The sequence below is a fragment of the Magnolia sinica genome, chromosome 3, assembly GCF_029962835.1.
Source record: "Magnolia sinica isolate HGM2019 chromosome 3, MsV1, whole genome shotgun sequence".
NCBI lineage: Eukaryota > Viridiplantae > Streptophyta > Magnoliopsida > Magnoliales > Magnoliaceae > Magnolia > Magnolia sinica.
In genome coordinates, this window is record NC_080575.1 from 109,357,935 (window position 1) to 109,381,716 (window position 23,782).

Consider the following 23,782-nt stretch of genomic DNA (forward strand, 5'->3'; position numbering starts at 1 on the left):
TGTGCTAAACCTCGGTGATTATCCAGAGAGCGATATGTACTGATATTTAATGCTCTGGTGATGAGCTGCATTGATATGTGGATTCGGATGAGGATTGGTATGGTTGAGTCGCATCTCGCATCGCATCGCTTTGGTGTGGCTGACATCATTCACGCCTTGCATCGCATGGCCTTGATATGGCTGGTAGCATTCATGCCTTGCATCGCACAGTCTTGGTACGACTGATAATATTCATGGATTCGCTAGCATATTTTGCATTACTCTGATATTGCGTTTTGAGCATGCTTATATTATGCACACACTCTCACCACCCTCTAAGCTTTTTATATGCTTATGCACGATTGATGCGTGCAGGTGACGTTAGGACGCAGCCGTAACTTAGTAGGAGCAGGAGCGTGCAGTTGAGCTTCAGGAGTTTCCGTTACTATTATCATTCTATTTTCCTTTATGCGCATTGTACCTTAAAGTTTTTTTTATCATAGTGGATTTTGTAATGGTGTCTTGGTTATTGTTTGTGGGTTATGCTTATGGTTATGCTTATTACGAATCAAGTTCATGTTAAAAATTCTCCTTTTATGATCCCAGGATCGGAACTTGGTATATGGGTGCCGGGAGCCAAGAATGAGGTACTACGGAGGCTGTCAGCGCCGGATTCGACAATCGAAAATTTTGTGAGTCCGGTTTCCGAGTTTGGGGCTTGAAAGCAGAGGTAAAGATTGATGAAGAAGGCAACGCTCTATTTTTATTCACATCTCTATCGAAATCCTACGAGTATTTTGTTGATACTCTTTGCCATAGCAGAGATACCTTAGACGTCAATATTGTTATCTCATCCCTCCGGTCGAAGTAGTTGAGAAGGAATAACGGAGAGGAATGTACCTTTACGGGTGCGTTGGTTGCTCGTGAGAAATCGTTTGAGCGAGAGAATAGAAAGTCATAATCGAGGTCCAAGTCAATGGGCAAAAGAAAAGTTAAAGTGTTAGAATTGTACTAAAATGTGACATGTGAAGAAAGATTGTACAAATCCCAAAATTCAAAAGGAAAATATATCAAATAATTTAACGAAGGAGGCTAAGTCAGCGAAATCCAATGATGGGATGAGTAAATTGTGATGTATTATCTATGTCCAAGGTTGGACACTTGTATATCGAGTGAATCTGGGATACGAGGGCATCTGTATCATATGTGTCCTTTTAGAGTTGGTTCACCACATACAACGAGTATGATGGTGGCTTAATTTTTATGGGCAATGATCATGCATATAAGATGATAAGAATTGGTTCGGTTCGCGTCATAATGTATGATGGGGTGGAGTATACTCGAACCAATGTGAGGCACATTCCAGATTTAAAGAAAAATCTAATATCTTTGGGAGCTCTTGAGGCACTCAGATGCAAATTTGCCGGCTGTGAATGTGTCCAGAAAGTTTCTGAATGGGCACTCACTATTATGAAGGCACAATAAAATAGAAACCTTTACAGGTTTATTGAGAATATAATATCAGGTGGAGATGCAATGTCTGTAGCAGATTTTACGTCGGCACATTTGTGGCATGCGCACCTAGGCCATGTGAGCGAACACGACATGAAGGTGCTTTTTAATCAAGGTTTTAATTTATTTTTTTAAACATATCTGAGCATTGCATATAATAATCAAATTTGAGTTTTTAAACCATAAAACATGTTAGTAAATGACAGTTTGAATATGTGCATTAGGATGTGTGGAGGTTGCTGCTCGTTATTTTTGGAGGAGGGTCGTCATTATTCGTCACATTTATTTGACTTTTGTAGATATGTGTAAGTTTATTTCATGAAACATAAATCTGATATTTTTGCCACTTTTAAGGTATGTAAGACAATTGTTGAAAAGTAGCGATGGCGAAAAATGAAAATTTTAAGGATAGATAACGGCGGATAATTTACTTTAAGGGAATTTAATCGGTATTACAAGGATTAGGGAATCGTAAGGCACACACCAGAGCATAATAATGTGGCTAAACGTATGAATCAGACTCTTTTGGAAAGAGTCCGAAGTATGTTGAACAGTGATGAGTTGGGCAATGAGCTATGGGCTGAGGCTATAAATATGGCTTGCTATTTAGTGAATTGATTTCCTTTTACATTGATTAATTGTAAAATTCCAGATGAAGCATGGAGTGGTTAGAAAGTTGACTGCTAGGAACTGTGAAATTTTTGTTGTGAAGCTAACTCTCATGTACTGTCATTTAAGAAAGATAAGCTATACCAAATAGCAAAAAAGTATATTTTTTTATCGGTTGTGATGATATGGTGAAAGGATACAAACGGTATGACTGGATTTCATGAAATATCATATTTAGCAGGAACGTCAAATTCGATGAGGGTTTCCTGTTCAAAAAACGAAAAATTCATAAAAGCGGAAAAAAATCGACAATTAATGTTGAAATAGATAAAGTTGAAACACTTAAAAAAGTTGAGCTGCAAACAAAGGTACATAAAAGAGGTGATTCCACCACCCGTCATAAGAAATCCACTGAGAAATCATAGACTACCGTTGAGATACATGGATGACTCAGATGTTGCATTTCTCTTATTACATATGAGGGTATCCGTCTATCTTTTATGAAGCATTATAAGACGTAGATGTCGAGAAGTGGACGACAACGATGTATGATAAGATGGACTCTTTGTATAAGAATGAAACGTGAGAGCTGATAGAGCTACTTGTTGGGAGGAAAGTAATAAGGTACAAGTGAATTTTTCCGCAAGAAATTGGATAGGTACAAGGCAAGATTGGTTGCGAAGAGCTATGTTTAAAAAGAATATGTCGACTTTGGTGAGATATTCACGCCCATGGCCATGCAAGTGTCTATCATATTCATATTAACATTGTTGCCCAATATAACATGAAATTTGAACAGTTAAATGTGAAGACTCTTTTTTCACGAAAAATTAAAAGAGCATATCTACATGAAGCCACGTGAATGATTTGAGGTATATGGAGCAAATAATAAGGTTTTCAAGTTAAAGAGGTCGTTATACGGCCTGAAATTGTCGTGTAAGCAGTGATACAAAAAGTTTTGATTCTTTCGTATTAAACAATTGCTTTATCAAAAGCTAATTCAATAATTTTGTTTACTTTATATCACTAAGTTATGAGGATTTTATCATTATAATATTGTATGTTGATGATATAATTATCACCAGCTATAACATGCCTAAATTCCACATATTGGAGGCTCAATTATTTAGGACATTTGAGATGAAAGATCCAAGGGCTGTAAAAAGGGTTTTCGGCAACGATTTACACAGAGACAGAGATATAAGCAGGCTATGAAAGTGACTTGGTCAAATTCGAACTTGAAAATGCTAAACCAATTAACATACCTCGCACTGCTCACTTTCAACTTTTTTTAGAACAACGTCATGCGTCATATGAAGAAAAAACAACACATGTCTTTATGAGTGCTTTTAATTTGGCAGAGAAGGGCTGTTTGGTCGACTGAGTTGTGTTAGCTGATCGACAGACTCTGTTCATCTGCAAGTCAACCGAAGTTAGTGTCAATTGACTGATAGTTTTCATTGATATCTTGGTTGACTGAATGCCCAGTTGGGTTAACCAATAGAACACGTAAGTACGTGCAAATTCTACGCAAGTATTAGTATTGTTTTTAATTTCGTACGGAAGTCTATATAAGTTTTATAATATATGATTATGGTTTAAAAAAAAAACAACGATTGTTTACATAGAGAGAGAGAGAGAGTTTTGAAGGGATTTATGGTTTCAAATTTGTAAGTTGTTTCAGTAGGATTCTAATTAGCGTGGATTGTTTGTTGCTTTGTGAGGTAGTTTTTTTTTTTCATAAGTATTTTCCTACGTAAAATTCATTTATTGTTCACGGTTGCTCAAAATTTTATTTTCTATTACATTTTCTGGTTCTATTTGAGGTTACCTTAGTGCCTGACAAGTTGCATTAGGGCTCATTTCCAACGCATGCAAACTCTAGATAAGAGCCAACAGAAAAAAAGAAGAAGAGCCATTTCACACCAATTATACTCTTCTTTATTTTATTTTTTTTTGATCTTTTTCTTTTTTTTTTAAGCGCACGCACACACACCCCACACACTCACGCCTTACTGGCATTTCACCACCTATGGGTAATCAAACCCTTGACCTGGTGTTGAAACTCCCGAGAGTCTACCGCCCGAGCAAGGGTAAGGACCCACACACCAATTACACTCAATGCATAACAAAATTCACCAAAATCCGACTGTTCATTGTCACTTGTTTTACTTATCTCTAAGTACAAAGCGGCAAAACCGAAAAAAAAGAAGAAGAAAAAACATAGATGAACGCTCCGGGTTTTCCATACCTGGTGGGGCCACTTGACGACGCCACAGGCCCGATCTTCAGGGCAAAAGGAGTATTAGAAATCCTATCCCGGGGTAGCCGTAACTCCGGAGGAGTTCGTTTTTCTCATCCGGGGCCACATACTGAGATGAACTGATGGTTAGAACCGTTCATATTCTCTTTAGTAACACAAATAAGCTATGATCCTAACCTTTGATTTTTAGAGTTGAAAGCAATCCATTGAAAAATTTCTTTTCACTGTTCTAAATTCAATGTAGATCTAGATGGTCACGATCATCCCTTCGCACAGTAGACCGCAGGGCATGGATTCCACACCATGGACGGTTTTGATTATCGAACTACTCATTACGTGGGCCCCAGGCGGCGACACAAGGTAGATTGTAAGCAACTGGAGAAGCCCGCACGTGTGGGTGATTTGTGCCGAACACGTTGAACTTGAAGTAGGAAGCTCCACCCATCAAGTGGGTCCGACCCGATGAACGGAACCTCATGATGTACGGTCAGGTTTTGTTGAGAAGGTCCCATTAGAGATGGACGGCCGTGAATCGCCGTTTAAATAGATGGGCAGAGGCAGTTTATCCAGTTCATATCTGATTGAGTGGCTGACACAGCATCCGCCCACCAGTTCGGTGCGAGCTTCTCATTCCAACATGGCACTTACGGCCAACTCCTCTTCCTTCGCATTTGCGTTTTCCGTCGTGTCTGCTTCGTCATCTCCTCAGGGTACGATTTGAAAAGAACCATCTCTCTCTCTCTCTCTCTCTCTCTCTCTCTCTCTCTCTATTTCTCGAAGGAGCTCTTTAGCTCTCTCTCAAATTGCTTTTGTGTGACAGAGAAAAAGGCGAATTCAGTTAAGGTGAGAGACGATTGGAGGAAACGTTCCAGACCTATTCCTCCAGGAGGCACGTATCCCGCTAAAGATCATTGCAGGTTCTTCCTTATCTCCCTCTCTCCTTCTCTGATTTCATTTGATTACATAGATAGATAGAGATCGAGGATTCTTGCATTGAAAATCGGTCGTTTTTGTTTATGTAATTGCACAGTCAATGCGGTCTCTGTGATACATACTACATCGCCCATGTCAAGAATGCTTGTGCTTTCTTAGGCGATGGCATGTCCAGAATCGAGGTAACAGCTCTCTCTATCAAATGCTCTCTCTTCTCTTAGAGCTGTAAGTTACATGGGGAGGAGTTGCATTTGGAAAGTATTATAAATCACAACATGTGTGGATCTTCAAGATTGACAAGTGGGGCCCATGATCTGGTAATCCAGACCAATAGTCAGTTGGACTCCTCGATGGGATAATGATAGCCGTTCAATTTGCGGTGCGCAAACAGACAGTCGAAAAATATACCAATTCTAGCACATTCAACTGAAAATGTCCAAAGAATGGTGGCTAAGGTCTTTGAATCTGGGAGAGTTTTGGGGGCATGGTCATTAGATGGTAAGCAATGGTCTGGATAATAAAGCATGGGACCCACTTGTCCTGAATTGAAAATCCACGTATAGTGTGCAAGGTGCAATGTTGCGTATCCTATAGCTCTGTACTTGGATGCGTGGATGCTCTGGGAAATCAATTTGAACTGTCCATTTGGTCAATCCTAATTTTCATCGGCCATCACTTCCATTAGGAGTTCCCATCCGTCTGATTGATGTCCTGCAAAATGGATATCCATATCGTTTAAATTTTAACTAAGGAATTCGTACTATTGATTTCTTTGTATCAGAACTTGGAACCAACAGTCCATGGCAGAGGGAGGAAAGCGGGCTCATTGGATGATGCATATTTTGGTGTCCATGAAGAGTTGCTTTATGCTCGAAAAACTAAGCCTGTAGAAGGTATTCTTACAGAAGCCATGATTTCCACAAGCATGCAGGACAATGTTAATCTTCTACATGCATTTATTTTTGCTGAACTTGCTGTTGAGAGTGCATTAGTAGTTGATTTGGTGATTGCAGCCAATTTCCGTCATTTTTTAAGTCATAGAAGACTGAGAGAAACATCATATAGGACAATGCTAATCTTCTACATGCATTTATTTTTGCTGAACTTGCTGTTGAGAGTGCATTAGTAGTTGATTTGGTGATTGCAGCCAATTTCCGTCATTTTTTAAGTCATAGAAGACTGAGAGAAACATCATATCTTGTTAAGATAACTTTATGTTCTGATTTTGGTTTTACTTGTTTGGTTAAAAGTAGGAAAGCATGCTTTAACTTTATAAATGTGGTGAGAAACTAAAGCGAGTGTTGTGCTGATTAGGCCTTTTTGCTTTTTAGCTGCTAGGATTGGAATAAGGTATGGGTGGAGTGTCAAATTCCCATCATCTGAGCTGTCGCATGGTTGATAAATGGAAAAACGTTGTGACTATTACCATGGGAACCATTTGAAGTACATGGTTGGGGGTTGGTTCATGATCCAAATAATCAGATTGTAGTATGTTATTTAGGCCCAATTGCTGCTCTGAACGCAACAAGGGTCGAAGATGAAGCTCTTAGAGATCTCTTCTTAGCAGACAAATTTACCTCTCCTCTTTATGGATTGGAATGAAACCTAAGGTGATTGGCGGCCAGATGGGGGTCTCGGCCTTTGTTGCTGTCCCTCCCATTTTTGACAAGATTTTACTTATCATCAGTCATAGATGTTGTTAGGTGTGAGAAATTGGATCTTTGTTTTTTGTTTTTTTGTTTTGTTTTGTTTTTTGTTTTGTTTTTTGCGAGTAAATGAATCCCCAGTTTCCTTGTTGCATTATTTATTCTCCATTATTAAGCTCTATCTATCACCTTTTTTGTAGTTTTGTAATAATTTAAAAGCAGTTACCTTCTTCAAATACCAAGCTGGGCCCTTTTACTAAAATACTTGAATATTAAGTAATCTTATTTTGGTAATTCAGCCTAGCAATTCTAACCCGTTACTGTAGCAGGTATCATCTGAGTATGTTTTTAATGAAATTCTGTAACAATTTGCATATCATTTTATTTAATGTCATTGATTCTGTTTTCCCGGTAGGAGCACAATGGACAGGAATTGTAACAACCATTGCGGTGGAAATGCTGAAAGCAAATATTGTAGAAGCTGTCATTTGTGTGCAGAGGTAATAGCAGTGTTTTATTTTGGTAGTTCAAAGAATAAAGGTTGCTGGTTATTAGCTGACAGTTAGTTATTTCTTTATTGTGTCTTTTTAGTGATCCAGAGGACAGACTTACTCCAAAGCCAGTCTTGGCCAGGTATGTAAACTGCATTTGAACTGAAATGCTGACAATGCCACATGATGGAATTTAGCATGCTCTTTCATTCATTCAAGAGAAGCTTTCTTGCTGCATTTTTTATTTGAATTTGAAGACTTGGCATTTTTGTCATGAACGTTTTCCTTATCACTTATCTCATAGGTTTCTGGTCTGTTATTGTATTATTGATTTTTGTGAACCAAAGCACTTTTTTTTTTTTCACAATAGGACACCAGATGAGGTTATTGCAGCAAGAGGCGTTAAACCAACATTATCTCCTAATCTGAATACACTTGCCCTAGTCGAGGTGCTTTCTGTTCTTTATCTGTATAATGGATGTGCCATATCTCCTTCTTCTTTATAAGTATCTTGATATTTGTTTGACTTATTAGTACACCATTTTTCATGCCCTCGGTGAAATTTCTAGAAACTCATTCTGCCCCAGTTGGCATATTCTGGCCCAACTTGAGGTTGGTCTTTTTCACAGGAAAGCTTCTGATGCCTCTGATTGGCTAGCCAACACTTGAGGTTGGCCCTATAAACCAAGTTTTATTAATTGTATTTTACTAAGCACTAAAGCAACATTAAGATATTTTAGTTTTGGCCTTTTGGGCTTCATAGATATTAACTCTTCCTTTTAAAACCTCTGTTTTCTAGTGTGTACACTACAAGTCTGACTTGACTCGTGCCCTTGGAGTGTCATCCCAACATTCTTTAAACAATGCTCATAACAGATGTGTGCGGTCAATTTTACCCTCAGTCCTTTCTCAGAGAAAAGTCTTTGTCTCTTTAACCGGGATGATTCCTGAAGTTCGTTTCACAATTTGAGCACCCTTACCAAGATGTTTAAAATGCCTAACAGGCTAGGTAATACTATCCAATTCTCGCTTGGTTTCTTATTATACTTCTGCCATTACACAGTAGACACTCAATCTTGTACAACTTAATTAGTAATACTGAGACCATCCCTTACTTGAGGTGCTTTTCTTGCATTTCTAGCTTTATAGAACTGCAATAAATTCTTGTGCTGGGTTAGGATTGTAGAAATGCCATCGTTTTGCTCAATATTTCATATAGGCGTTCCGCTTCACACGAGCCACCCGCTTCACACGGATGGGGCCTGCTTCACACGGGCCTCCCACTTCGAGTGTACCCCTGCACCCAACATGCAACCCCACTTGAGCCTGGTGTGAAAATGCCCCTGCATTAATCACTCCGGTGAGGAGTCTCGAACATGAGACCTCTCACCCTGATACCACTTTGATGTAGGACAATTAACCACTTGCTCTAAAAGCTCGAACTGATAGAGTATGGCGAATTAATCATATTATCTCATAGCCTAGGCCTCACATTGCATGGGTTAGGACATTGGCCGAACCCCCCTCGTGGGCTCCACTTCACATGGGTTCCACTTTACATGAGCCACTTGCTTCACATGGATGGGGCCCACCTCATAGGAGCCACCCGCCTCACAAGGGCTGCCCACCCTGAGTGTACCTCTGCATCCCACATGCAACTCCACTCGAGCCCCCTTGCATCAAAGGGCCATTTGAAAAGTTAGTTTTTTATTTATATTTTCATTATGACTTCTCACATAGACAAGGTGTTTATTTGTATTTTTATTGTGCCAAAGGTGTTGTATTTTCACTTAGACAATTGATGGAGAAACATAGAGAGGGGAAGGATCTCCACGTGGTCTTTATTGACTTATAGAAAGCATATGTTAAGGTCCTTAGAGAATTAATCAGGTGGGTGTTGGGAAAAAAATGTGTTTCAAGAGGATACATGGACATGATTAAGAATATGTATAAGAGCAAAAACAAACGTGACCACCGCTAGTGGAGAGACAAGTGAGTTCCCAATCACTGTAAGATTGCACTAGGGTCAACATTGAGCCCGTACCTTTCACATTGGTTATGGACGAGTTAACGAGGCATTTGCATGAAGAGATCCATGGTGTATGTTGTTTGCAAATGACATAGTTTTGATTAATAAGACGGGGGAGGGTGTAAACACAAAGCTAGATTTATGGAGGGGTGTTTTAGAATATAAAGGATTTAAAATTAGTTGGACTAAAACAAAATATATGGAGTGCAATTTTAGTAACAATAGGAGTGAGAACAAGGAATTACTTAAGATTGATGACCAAGAAATTTCCCAAATTACCACTTTCAATACCTTGGGTCAATAATTTATGAGAGTGGAGACATTGGGAAGGATGTTGCCCACACAATTCAAGCTAGGTGGAAGAAATGGAGATGTGTCACTGGAGTCTTATGAGATCGTTGTTTACCACTCAAATTGAAAGGGAAATCTTATAGGATAGCTATAAAACCTGCCATGCTTTATGGACAAAATATTGGGTAGTTAAGGAACGACATGTTCATAGGATGAGTGTAGCTGAAATGAGGATGTTGAGATGGATGAGTGGTAAGATGAGGAGTGACGGAATTAGAATGCATTTGAGGGAACTTAGGAGTAGCACCAAGAGGCAAGGGATTCCGTAATGGTAACGGTGGCCATAATGGCCACCACCGTTACCTTGATGATATGGGTTGCAACAGTTGTTACGGCCGCCATAATGGCCGTTACGGTCTCTCTCTCTCTCTCTCTCTCTCTCTCTCTCTCTCTCTCTCCTTTTATTTTTTTATTTAAATAAATTGAAGAAAAAAATTCCAAAGACCGTTATGGCCTTTACGGGGGGTGTAACGGGATGTTATGGGGGCTGTAATGGCCTTTACGGGTCATTTTTTCTGTAATGGCCTTTACGACCCTGTAATGTGTAATAGTTGCCACAATCACCTTTACATAATGGCCTTTACAACACACCATGCCAATAGGTAATAAGATGAGGGAAAGTAGACAGATGGTTTGGTCATGTGCAATGGAGACCAGGAATCAAGCCGGTTAGGAGTGAGTTGGTACTAGTTGAAGGCTCTAAAAGGGCAAGGGGAAGGCCCACAAGGATGTGGATGGAGGTGGTAGAAAATGACTTGCTGACCTATGGTTTAATTGAAGGCATGGCCCTTGGTGATGGGGTGGCAGAACAAGATTCATGCAATGACCCCAATTAATTGGGATAAGCTTAGATGATGATGATGTTGCTTTTCATTATGAGTTCTCTTACTACAATTATTGGAGAGGTAGTTGTAGCACATGCAATGTGCATGGAGAGAGGAGATGATTTCGAAATCATGGGAGAGAGGGAGGGGAAATTTAAAAGTAGGTTTCTATTAGTGTGCTAGACGCCTATGGTAGTTCACCACCATTTTAGAAATGTAGTGACTCTTCAATCATACACATGGCATAATTGCAGGCCAATCAAAACCATCCAAATCGTTAACCTAATTGTGGATGGAGCATAGCCTGAAAACTACATTGAGAACATGATATTTATCATTTGAACTTTCCCTTGGAGTTTGGACCAATCACTATTTTACTTCAAGCGATCCGTTTGATAACCATCTATTGGATGGTTAGGATTTCCTTGATTGATGTACTTTTAGAGATATGCTCCATCTGTAGTGTGCCCCAAAATTTGGGTGGGGTGGATGATTGTACATGAGTGCTACTTGTGAGGAAAGAAGAGTGTTTTGTTAGTCATGGGATAGAGAGGGTAGTGTAAGTGGTTATAAAAATAGGTTTCTTTTTTGGTGGAGGGAATCTATACTCGAGCATTCAACTGGGCCCCTTATAGGATAGGTGAGGAATCACTCTTGATCTGATCTGGCTACTAAGATGTTTCAATTCGCCAAGTTGTCTCTTGCCTGCCCCCTTTATCCTCATCTTAAATTACTTCTCTTTCTTTGGCTCCTTTTCTTTTAATATGCAAAGTTTTAGCTATTTGAAAAACTAATTGTGCAAATTTTTTTGCACACCTGGCTATTAGCATTATATTTGGCAGAGATGGGGCTATATACCTCTTTTTGTGTGCATATGACATGGTTATTCATGACAATGTTTTAGTAGTATCAGTTATAGCTGCTTCCCAAGCGTTGGAAAGGTTATCATTTTGTGTTTTCTTCTATGCTAACAGGCAGCTGGTGTAAAGCGTCTTCTTTTCTGTGGTGTGGGATGCCAAGTGCAAGGTATAATATACCTTCTGATCATGTACTTTTTGTGTTTAGATTTTGCTTTGTTGTGACTTCGACTATTGTAATGCAGAGTAATTTCTTAAACTGCAGCGTTAAGATCCATAGAGAAGTACTTGGATTTAGAGAAGCTCTACGTACTTGGCACTAATTGTGGTAATTAAAAGCATTTTCAGTTCAATACTCTTTAACAGCACCATCTGTTGTATTGTTTCACTAGGATTGATCATTGTGAATAAAAACCTTTTCCATTATTTTTATCTCTGTTACTAGTCTATCCTAGAGTTGAGTCATGCATCAGTAGTTTAGTTTATACCAGGCAGGTTACTGAAAACGCTTTGCACATAATTTGGAATTTATATTAACACCTCTTTGTTCTTAGTGGATAATGGAACTCGGGAGGGGCTAGACAAGTTTTTGAAGGCTGCAAGCAGTGATCCGGAAACAGTTTTGCATTATGAGTTCATGCAAGATTACAAGGTTCAATGATCATCAAAGCTTTTATTTTTGGACCCTCTATTCATTTATGTTCTTCTGAATTTGGTGAATTCCACTGGATTTGATAACCAATTGATAAGTCTCCTCTCTCTCTCTCTCTCCATCATATTGGTATACACTTTTAGTTATTATTAAAAAAAATTAAATAGTTGTTGAGTTTTATCATAAAATATGAGTGGGGCTTTCAAACTCCTTGGAAACATTTAAAAGATGCCACATTTTGTGGCTAGTTACCAAACTTTTTAGTTTTTAGTTATCTACACCATGTATTAGAAGTCAGTTCTCTTTCTCAGGATGATTTTGTTTGTGGATATACCTGGAGTGTTGGTGGTGCAGTGGCATTTTATAAACCTGGCTTTAGTTCTGTGGTGGTCATTCCAGCCTTGGAAATACCTATGGCATGGAGTAACCTTTCTAAGCTTCCCTACATCTCTCTCAGTTAGGTATGGGCAGTGTTCGCATTGTCGACGAAATGTCGATAATATCGCCGATAATATCGGTGTCGCTAGACTAGCGACACCGAAACCCGCCTTTTTCGTTTCTCTCTGGATTATCGGCGAAATATCGGCGATATCGTCGATAATTTTGGATTTTTTGCGAAAAAATAGGTAAAAAGGAAAAAAATCGAAAAAAAAACCTTTGATTTCAGTAATACCTTGTCTGATGGTTGATCGGAACTCGGAAGAAAAGAACCTGGCAGCAATCGACAGCTCTCGTCTTCGACAGAGGTAAAGGAATCTGAAATTTTCCCTTTTCTTCGTTCGATTGGAAGATTTTCGGCAAAAAATCATAGGATTTTGAAACCCAATCGAAAATCCCCCCTCTCCGCCGAAAACCCCTCTTCGCATACGAAAAAACCTCTTTTATTTTTTTTCTTCTTTCTTTTTTTTTTTTTTTTTCCTTTTATGCCTCAAACCTACAGAAGCAGACCGCGCATGGTGCGCTTCAGCGTACTGAGTAAACTCTCTGGGCCCACCTTGAATGTATGTGATTTATCCACGCCGTCCATTCATTTTTCTAGTTCATTTTAGGGGTAAATCCCAAAATTAAATCATATCCACAGCTCCAGTGGACCACACCACAAGAAACAATGAGAATAATGATTTTCACCATTGAAACCTTCTTAGGCCCCACAGTGATGTTTATTTCTATCAAACCTGTTTGTAAATATAAAAAGGCATGGATGAAGGGTTAAAATAAATATCAACTTAATTTAAAATTTCTGTGGCCACCAGGAAGTTTTTAATGATATGCGTTCAATTCACACAGTTTCCTGTGGTGTGGTCCATTGAAGATTTTAATCTGGTTCATTTTTCGTATCACGCACTAAAATAATCCATCATATATGATGGATGGTGCAGATGAAAGTTAGAAATAATGGGTCCCACAGTTAGGGATGCATGGGAAGCGGATAGGCTGGTGTACCTCACACCGGACGCGGATTGCATCCTACCCCCGCCCAGACGGTAATCCGTCTGGGCAGGGCTCTGTGGGGCCCACTGTGATGTAAGTGTTTTATCCAAGCCGTTAATCGATTTTCTTAGATAATTTTAAGTTATGATCCAAAACCTGAGTAAGTTACAGGCCTTAAGTGGACCACAAAGTAGGGATTTATTTTCCACCATTAAAAACTTCTCGGGAGCTGGAGAAGTTTCAGATCAAGCTAATATTTGTTTTTTCACTTCATCCACGTCTACATGACCTTATTAATAGGTTGGATGATAATTTTTTAAAAAAAATCACGGTGGCCCTTAGAAAGGTTTCAATGGTGGGTGTCATTATCACTGCAGCTTCCTCCGGTGTGGTCCACTGGAGCTGTAGAGCTACTTCAATTTTAATTACATATCTTAAACTGACCTGAGAAAATCAATTAACAGCTTGGATTAACGGCAATCCACGTCCACCTCACACCAACTATAAAGTTGCTGTAAGTACGTGTCGTGCAAAGACGAGCACCGACGCTACTCGAGCTCCGAGTTGTATGAACGATTCAAAGGAGATCAAAGTTATATTGGCCCCATAGTGATGTATTTATTATATCTATACTATTCATCTGTTTTTAGAGTTCATTTTAAAGCATTATCCAAAAAATGAACTATATCCAAAGATTATATGGACCACACCATAGATAGCAGCGAAGATAATGATTTTCACCATTAAACAATTTGCAGGGCCCATCATAACGTTTATTTTGCATCCAATCTGTTCATAAAAACACAAATATCTGAATGAAAAGGAAAAACAATTTTCATATTGATCCAAAACTTTTGTGGCCCCAAAAAGGGTTTAAGGGTTTCAATGGCAGACGTTCAACCCCCCACTGGTTTTTGCAGTGTGGTCCACTTGATAGTTATATCTGTCTTATTTTTCGTTTAAAACCTTAAGACGAGCTCTTCAAGTGGATGAATAGTTTGGATATAAGACATACCTCATAATCAAACCCACATAACTTGTTGACGTCAATAGCTGGTGTGATGTACACCAGCCATTCCGCCTCCCGACCCACCTAGCTAGGTAAATTTTGGGATTCATAAAAACTACAACGGAAGTGGATTGCATACTGAGTAAACTCAGTGGGCCCATCGTAATTACGTATTTGATCCACTCTGTCCATCCATTTTAATAAATGATTTTAAGGCACAAGCCAAATAATGAAGCATATCCAAAGCTTAGGTGGACCACACATGAAACTATGTGAATTGAATGTTTACCATTGAAAAATTCTTGAGGGCCATATTTCTGATTTTTATTCATCCATGTCCCTGTGATCTTATGAACAGTTTGGATGACAAATAAACATCACTGGAACCTATGAAGATTTCCATGGTGGAAATCATTATTCCCATTGTTTCATATGGTGTGGTCCACTTGAAACTTCGATAAATTTATTTTGGTTATTATTAGAGTAATTTTTTTATGGAAACGTATGCTTTTTTGGCCCCGTTAAATGAAGACTTATTATTTAATGTATTTTTTTACAAATTTTTAATTTTTAAATATACAAATATATGTATTTAGGCATGTCCTGAAGTTTCATTAAAAAATTTCACTGTTATCTCCATGTTTTCGCATTTTTCTCCGCATTTCCGGTTATCGGCGATATTATCGGCGATAACGATATTATATCTTTATCTCTGGCTAGCGAAACTTGTAGCGATACCGACAACTTGAACACTGGGTATGGGAAGACATACTCCATCTTCAAGTGGGCCCTCTTAATCAGAACTCATTCCATTGGTTCAGAAACATAGCTGAGACAGCTAACACTTTCATTGCCCCTTTAGGGCTCTTTAACTCCATCAATTAGTTTATCCCCATGAGTGAAATAGTTCCTAGAGTCCGCGTCTTTATAGCAGGTGGTTTCACTAGCTGGTAAGGGATAGAGAGGTCCTATCACAAACAACTGGAGCATAAAAGCTATTGACTGGGAGAGAAAGACATGTACAAGTAGGCGGGTGAAATTGCATTTATTCCTTTCATGTACGCTTGGCATTGTCCTATCACCACTTTACTTGAATCTACCTTACTTTTCGAATGGTTAATGTAGACGTTGTTCTTTAAGCCATCTTGACTCTAGGATTCAAGATATGATGGTATTCGAGTTGTTTGTTGTACTGTGGGCCTTTTGTTCTTTGAATATTTGAGACAACCTGTCATCTTATCCTTTTTGTTTCATTCACTTCTCTTTCCTTACGAAGCCGTAAAGGATTCTATTCTAGTTTTGAGTTTGCTTTGTAGCGTGGTTGATATGATATCTGTCAGTTGTCTGGGTGGCACTGAAGGACCTCGTGGTTTTGGTTGGCATCAATAGCCTGAGTGTTAGGAAATAAAGCAATATTTTCTGAACTCTGTTAATCTGAATATACAATACTCAGATGGTGGTACATCGGCGCTGTTCTCCTGTAAGTTCATTATTTCTTCTTAAGGTTGGCAGAAATGTAAACTTTTATCTGGGCCTCTACTATGTAGTGCAAAATGTCATTCTCACCACATTGACAGTTGTCACATGTCGACCCATTGTACAACATCTATAGATTAATTTTAATTTTATCTTTTTGCTACTTTGTAAGTTACCTTTCCTTTCTGTTAGAGCATGTGAGAATACACAGTTATTGGTGTACATAAGGTGGGCATTTTCTAGCTCTGGGACATATTATTCAATGGTTCTTGGGAGTTGCATATTATGGGAGATTTTGATGTATCTTGGATATTGCATTTTAGTTAATAAGGCCTTATATCTTATAATCTAAATGTGATTATAAATAAAGGATCCAATTCCATGGGGAGTAGGAATCCTCTGCTTCTCTTCTATCTCTCATGGATCCTTTCTCATTCATCTACACTTTCAACATGTGAACATAGCAGTCATTCATCACGATGAATCAGTTTGGAAGATGTGTCATACAGTATATTCCTGATACTGTTACATTTTGCAGGTACACTTGAAGCATTTGGATGGTCATATTGAAGAGGTATATCAATCCCTGGCATTTCTTTCTTTCCTTGTTTCTCGGAATGCCGCCAAGATATCAGTGTCTTTGGTTTCATATTCAGGAGTATAATAAGTCAATTGTATTCTTTAACACCAGTTTTGAATCCAAGACTTGCTTTTCTTCTTTTTAGCAATATGTGATTTGCATGTTCAATTTATCCAATTCTGACCATTATGTAAAGCAGGTTCCTTATTTCTGTTTACCAGCAAATGATTTGGTCGATGTTATTGCACCATCATGCTATAGGTAATTTGTTGTTTTTGTTGTTTATGACTTCTAAAATATGTACTGAAATTAATTGGATATGCATGTGGTTATAGTTGGTCAGGACCAGTTGAGTGTCTTTACAGTCTTTCCTCTTGCTAATACTTGATGTGATAAAATGAAGCTCCAGATACTTATTGGTGCAAACGGTCCATAATTTTGTTGGAAGTGTCCAAGCATAGTTGAAAGTATGAGGTAGTGAAGGCTAGGTGTTTCATCTTAAAAATGCTCCTCAAAATTTTCTAGGCCATAGAATGAGTGAAAATGAAGATGAATAAGCATGCATTAAAAAAAATATAATTGCGTACCTTCAGTCAACTGAATATATGCCTACATAATTTTGAAACTACAAAAACATGGGTCTCTATCAGTTGCAAAAACCATATCTGGAAAACAACAAGCCAAAGTTGTCAGACTCTCAGGTTTGAGCCCTTTGCTTCAATATTGAGGTCTTGGGTTCGAGGCACAGCTTACCTATCAAAAAAGAAGAAAAGTGGACTTGCTTATCAGGAAAGTCCTTGGAATAATGGAATTATATCTCGTTTTCTTATTATTGATTGCCAAACCCGCTTGTAGCTTTCTCCTTTGTTGTTGAGAAAGCTGCATGCAAACCATCTTTGTTTTATTGGAGGAAGCATCAAGTCGTGGGTGGAGCAGTATCGATTTAGCAGTCTCCTTCATTGGTGCAAACTCTTGGTGGCAGAAGCCTGTGGAGATACAAATTTCCTGTTTCAAGTGATTTCATATGAGGACTTCTGATTCGTAATTTTCCAATAGATAGAATTGTAATATATGTGAAGAATCATTAATACAATTGTATGGGTTTTGGGAGTTTGTATGCTCAACATGCTTGTTGCCTCTCTAGGCTTGGGGTATGTTTATTCATTGGCCATTTTTAACTCAAGGCAAATGAGAAAGAAATTAGTATTTCTGCTACCATTCACTATTTTAACTTCTTATTTCGCTTTGGCTCAACAAATATTGCAATTTCATTACATTTATTTGTAATGGATGCTTACACCTTCCTTTAAAAAAATGGATATTTATACCTATTCTCCTATCTAACGGCTCACTCAAGATTGTAACTTACTTTTCTTAACATGCCTACAGCTGCTTTGACTACACAAATGCATTAGCGGTGAGTTTTCTACTTATTTTAGGAAATCTGCCATTTAGCAGGCAGTGTAAGTACTGGAGGAATGCTTCTATCAGACATGCTTCTGCAGTTCCCCAGATGTCCCCCATGCATGAATGTGTTGCCTATGTGGGAGGTGGGGCTGTTCATTAGGTGGGCCACGTTGTTAACATGCACTGGCTCAAAAATCACCCAAGCCTGCTCATCAGGTAGACAATATATGTACATTGAATGTGGACAGTTGGTTACCTTATGTTGACCATCCATCTTTTCATAGACACAGGGGCCCACCTGATATGCAACACAGCCTGATTTATCGTCCAAGGTGTTCAACACGAATCCAGATTTCTTTCTTCGAACTTCAAATTGGATTACAAGAAAAATTTTACAAAGGAAAAAGACCCATTTTTATACTGGGTTCTTTATTGCTCGAATACAAATAAAACCACCTTAACTGATTGTTGGGTTCAGATCTTAACTTTCCTAACCTAGACAAGCAGTTTTACAAAGCAAGAAAAACCACAAAAAGTGGACTTTTGGGCACTTTTGTGGGCTGTTGCAGCTTGTGTTATGGATGACTTGGATGTCGTAGGCTTCGGGAGTGTGTTGCAGAAGGGTTTTGATGTTGTTCTTCCGATCCCTTTTCTATCATTTTGTGCTTTTCTTAATCAGTTCGAGAGTTAGGTAGAGGTGATAAGGATCACTTCCTGCACTCTCCCGTTTTAGGCGATGCATATAACTGCCTGTTGTCAGAAAGCTGTCATGGGGGGCATGGCAAAGCTGTGCTCGTAAAAGCTAACCCAGACAGATATATCTGAAGATCTGTCACAGAAGGCTGTTTCTGTAAAGCTGTTGCAGACTGCTATTACCCTAAAGCTGTTGCAGAAGGCTGTTCCCATAAAGCTATGGTGGAGAGGCTATTGCCTGTGACACATCTTGAAAGGCCCTCAGAAAAAAACAACCATAAATTTCTCAAATAGTGTCCAAATTGCATGTTCCTGTCTTGTTGGAAAGCTGGCTCAACAAGCTTTCAAACTAGATAAGTTTCATGAAATTCTAACTGCATTTCATACTCAAAAAGTGGTCCACCAAGGCAGACAGTGAGAATGTTCAGTAGTTGGGGGCTGCAACATTGCTAGAGCTTGGTTTTTGGCTTCCTTTTGCTTCTTTCCCTTTTGCTCATGCCGTGAGGATGCCCTCAATGTTCTTTTGCACCGTTTGGTCAATCCTGGTGTTGTGAAGGGCAACCGGAAGGCTGTTCTGGTGTCTTGGAAACACAGTTGGTGCCCGGAACATGATCTGATTCTCAGGGACACTTTTGATGCTTTGAACTCATGGCTAGCTAATGCTCTTATCTGGTGTAGTCCTTGGTGTACTATTGAACCATTGGATTTACCTTCTGAGTGCCGTGAAGTTCAGAACAGCTGGTTGCAGTGCTGAAAGCACCTATATCTGTAGCTTTTTATAAAAAATAAAATTAAAAAAAAAAAAAAAACAAAAACAAAAACAAGAGACAGTTCATTGTATTTCGATTAGCTCAGACTATCATTTTTTAATTTCACTACCAACAGACAGCCCTTTAGCAGTTTGGCCTACTTGATGAGTAGACAGGATCTCAACATTTGTGCATCATGTGGGGCGTTTGTGTCTACCTACTTCAGATGCACTTCTGCAAGTAGTATTCCTCAAATAACTGCCTTACTGGAAGTATGCAAGGGCTATGCAGGAATGCTTATTGTTCTCTTTTTATGCATGTGATCTGTTTATGGCAAGCTTGCAGGACTTGGTGGTGGGGTACATGGGTGTGCCAAAATATGCAGGAGTAAGCATGACAGAGCATCCTCAATATATTACTGTCAGGTAACATTTTGAGAGATTGCACAAAATATACTGATGTAGTGATGTTTGCTTTCCTATCTTTTTTGTCAATTGGTATCAAGAATGTTGTGGTTATGTTGATAGCTGTTTTTGAGTGTGGCAGTTACCTTCCATAATCCATTTTGGAAACAAACCTCACAAGTTTTATTTTCTGAATGGCAGAAATGAACGTGGAAGGGAAATGCTTAGTCTGGTAGAGAATCTTTTGGAGATTACCCCTGCAGTTAGCAGTGTATGACTGTTTGTATTTCATTTGAATTGATATAGTAATAAGGAATCTTTGCCTGCAGTGCATTGTATGTGAAATGCACATGTAAGGGATGCACTAGTGCGAGCATGTCACATGTGTACAACATCCGATCTATGTGCAGGTGGGTCTACCATGAAGATAACCTGGCGCATCATCAGATGGGCCGCATTGTATGAAAAAAGTGCACATCACCTTCCAATGGTATGATTCAACATACATTTGTGGCCTGGTTGATTTTTCTCCATGTGATTTTCATAGTGGGGCCCTCCATTTTGCATGCCTAGGTTGTCATACGTACATGAAACACTGGCATATGTGCACCGTTGCATGTGAGATTCACGTGCAATTAATTGCGTGTCAGGAGTCCTCTTTGACAATGATCTACTTCATTGTTAATTAATAACTAAATTGAAGGAGCCCACATGTGATTGGAACATTTTATTTCAGGGAAATCGGCGTCCGTATGTTATGGAAACTGTCAAAGCTGATGATAAAGCCAAATCAGGTGCAGATGGCCCCATCTTTTTTCTTTCGTTTTTTTGGTGTCTGATTTAGTGTCTTGCTTTTTTACTATTGTGAGCAACGGAGTACCAAGCAAGCCTCTTGTTATCATATGGACCTCAGTAGTTCAAGAATAATCCCTTTTGGTGGGAAGTTCTCAACCTGAGGATGTCTATGGTACATAACCTTTGGGTCCTGAGTTTGTGCAAGAGTAGCACATGGTTTAGTGATCCAGTCCATATATTTGATGAGCCCATCATTGAATGGAGCCGAGCATGCCTTACAAAACTCCTTGATGGACAAATTCGAAAAATCCAAAATGATGTGTCCAAGAAATAGAGAGTTAAAAAAAGATGTACAAGAACAACCCACAATTGAGGAAGGACAAGGATTGCATTGGTTGGCTGCAAGCTTCCAACCTTGATGACTTTTGATGCATGTTAGGGCCCATTAGATCAATGTTCTTGATTCACTGAACCATGGAGGGAGGGAGGGAGAGCATGCGGCAATGTTTGTTGCTTGAACTGATTAACAAATGGGTTTCTTTCAGGGGCCGGTCCTGCACGGCCAGCTCCCAAGTTCGTTGGTAATTTGATCGCATTCCTTCTAAACCTGGTAGGTGCATACCCACATTGGGCAGCAGTTACTGAAGAAACTACTTTCATGATTTCTTGTTAATGCATTCCGTTGATTTCTTTCAGATTGGTCCAAGAGGACTTGAATTCGCCCGTTATTCTTTAGATTACCACACAATAAGGAACTATTTATATGTACATCGTCATTGGGGGAAACAAAGGTATTTGCTCTCCAATTCTGCAAGTAATTATTGCAAAAGTTCAGGACGACTAAAAAGCATTGTTCTCTTTGATGGAAGCAGAGCAGATGAGCACATGCCATCATATGCCAGGAAGATTGTCGACTTGTACAATGAGAATGGCGAAATCAATCGGATGCTCTCTAACAAGTAATATGCTGACTCTGGCAGCACCCTGCTCGTCTCTTCTCCATCCCAAAAGTTACTATCATTTACTGACATGTCAGATGTATCTCCTAGTGGAAATTTGATCTTAATACCTTCTATCGTCCAGTGTAGTTGCCAAAGCTTTCATGCACGATGTTTCTAAATTTTGTTGAATAAAGGTAAAGGTTGTGTATCTTTCACAGAATTCTGTCCGATGTGTAAAAAAAAAGGCACTTCTGTCTGACTGATGTAAAAAAAGCACTAAATTGTATGAGATGTTGAAATTTCATCAGGTGGGTTTTACCTTTGGATGGTCCATGGTTCGATTTTCTCATTGATTGGAAGATTCCGATCCCTCTAGAGAGGTTTCCCATTACTTCGACTTCTGTTTTGGGTGTTTTATTGCCATTTTTTTTAAAATTAAAAAAATAGGTCCGATCGAACCATAACCTGTTTTGGGTGTTTTAGTGCCAATTTATAGGTTACGGATTGAATGATTAGATCATTTAGGCCCCGTTTGTTAAATCTGGAGTCTAAAGCCTGAATCTGAAATCTGAAGCTGAATCTGAAAACTGAAGCCTGAATCTGAAATCTGAAGTCAAAAAACCTGTTTGTTAATTATGGCTGAAGTCTGAAAATTAAGTACTATGGCTGAAGTCTGAAAATTAAGTACTGAATTTGAAATAATTTGTTTGTTAATAGAGATCTGAAATGTCTGAAATATGTTAATTTGACATATTTGCCCTTATTTCCTTTTTGGAAATGTTTTACATTGTAAAGAAATTATTTTTTATTAAATGAAAATAAAATTGTTCTATTTAATTCAAATAAACTATAAATTACTTAATAAAAAATTAAAATATCATTATTCATAAAAACAGATAAAAAATTAATAATTTGCATGTATAAGTGTGGCGGAAATTATTTCTCGCATATTGGACATAATAGTTTGTTTAAAGTTTCCAAATACTCATTCCACTTTAGGCATATCATTCTCTAATTTGACATTCATTTCCGAAAGAACATTTTCATCATTGTATTGTTGGAAGAGTGAATTAGAGATATATTCTTTTCTGATGTAGTTGTGTAGTGTCATGCATGCAATAACTATGTCTCTTTGTATCGGGAAGGAATATGGTCTTCAAAATTGCAAAACACGCCTTCAACACACCAAAAGACCTTTCGATTACATTCCGTAACTTCGCATGCATATGATTAAAAACCTCTGTGGCCCCATGAATATTTCAATTGTGGATGTTTAATTATCATGAGTCAAGTGGGCCATACTAAAGGAAAATGTATTTAGGGAAATTCCTACCGTTGAAACCTCTCTGGTTCGACAGTGATGTTTACATGTCATCCATTCCGTTAATAACGTCACTCCTACTGGGATGAACTGAAAACACAAATATTATCATGATTCAAAACTTCTATGGCCCCACGAATATTTCAACTGTGGACGTTTAATTATCATGTTTTCGGCTTACTTGAGCATTGGATACGGTTCATCTTTGGCCTCATGTCTTAAAATGAATTCACAAAACGGATGGACGGTTAGGATTTCTCACAAACATCCTAGTGGGCCCCACCTGCGTTCCCAGTGTAGGAACTTGCCGCGGGAAGCGGATTGCGAGTAACTCAGTACGATAAGTGTACTGAGTAAACTCTGTGGGGTCCACCGTGATCTACATATTTTATCTACTCCGTCCATCCATTTTAAAAAATAATTTTATGGCTTGAGCCCAAAAATGAAATATATCCAAATCTCAAGTGGACCTCACCACGGGAAACAGTGTGAATTAAAATTCTACCATTGAAAATTTCTAAGGCCCACAGAATTTTTGGATCAAGCTTATATTTGAGTTTTCCCTTCATTATGTCTGTGTGATCTTATGAACAGGTTGGATGACAAATAAACATCACCGTCGGCCCTAGCGAGGTTTCAACGGTGGAAGTCATTATTCCCACTGTTTCCTTTGGTGTGGTCCAGTTGACCTTTGAGCATGCTTGTATTTTAGAATCCACCACTAAAATGATATGTAAAAACGGATGGATGGTGTGGATAATCCACATACATTCATAGTAGGCCCAACTGAGTTTACTCAGTACGCAATCCTATTTCCTTGCTGCGAAAGG

General features: G+C 38.7%; 1 protein-coding gene across 1 annotated transcript; it reads left to right on the plus strand.

Moving 5' to 3' along the window:
• The first annotated feature begins 4,927 nt into the window (after positions 1–4,927).
• LOC131240663 (7-hydroxymethyl chlorophyll a reductase, chloroplastic) lies at positions 4,928–21,938 on the plus strand. Its single transcript, XM_058239047.1, has 19 exons — positions 4,928–5,073; positions 5,184–5,280; positions 5,394–5,478; positions 6,078–6,189; positions 7,358–7,442; positions 7,534–7,575; positions 7,804–7,882; positions 11,612–11,663; positions 11,760–11,822; positions 12,049–12,146; positions 16,601–16,636; positions 16,842–16,903; positions 18,032–18,059; positions 19,837–19,916; positions 20,097–20,166; positions 20,632–20,689; positions 21,236–21,300; positions 21,387–21,481; positions 21,563–21,938. Exons 1-19 carry the CDS (start codon positions 5,001–5,003, stop codon positions 21,651–21,653), a joined length of 1,371 nt encoding a protein of 456 aa, XP_058095030.1. The 5' UTR covers positions 4,928–5,000; the 3' UTR covers positions 21,654–21,938.
• The last annotated feature ends 1,844 nt before the right edge of the window (positions 21,939–23,782 follow it).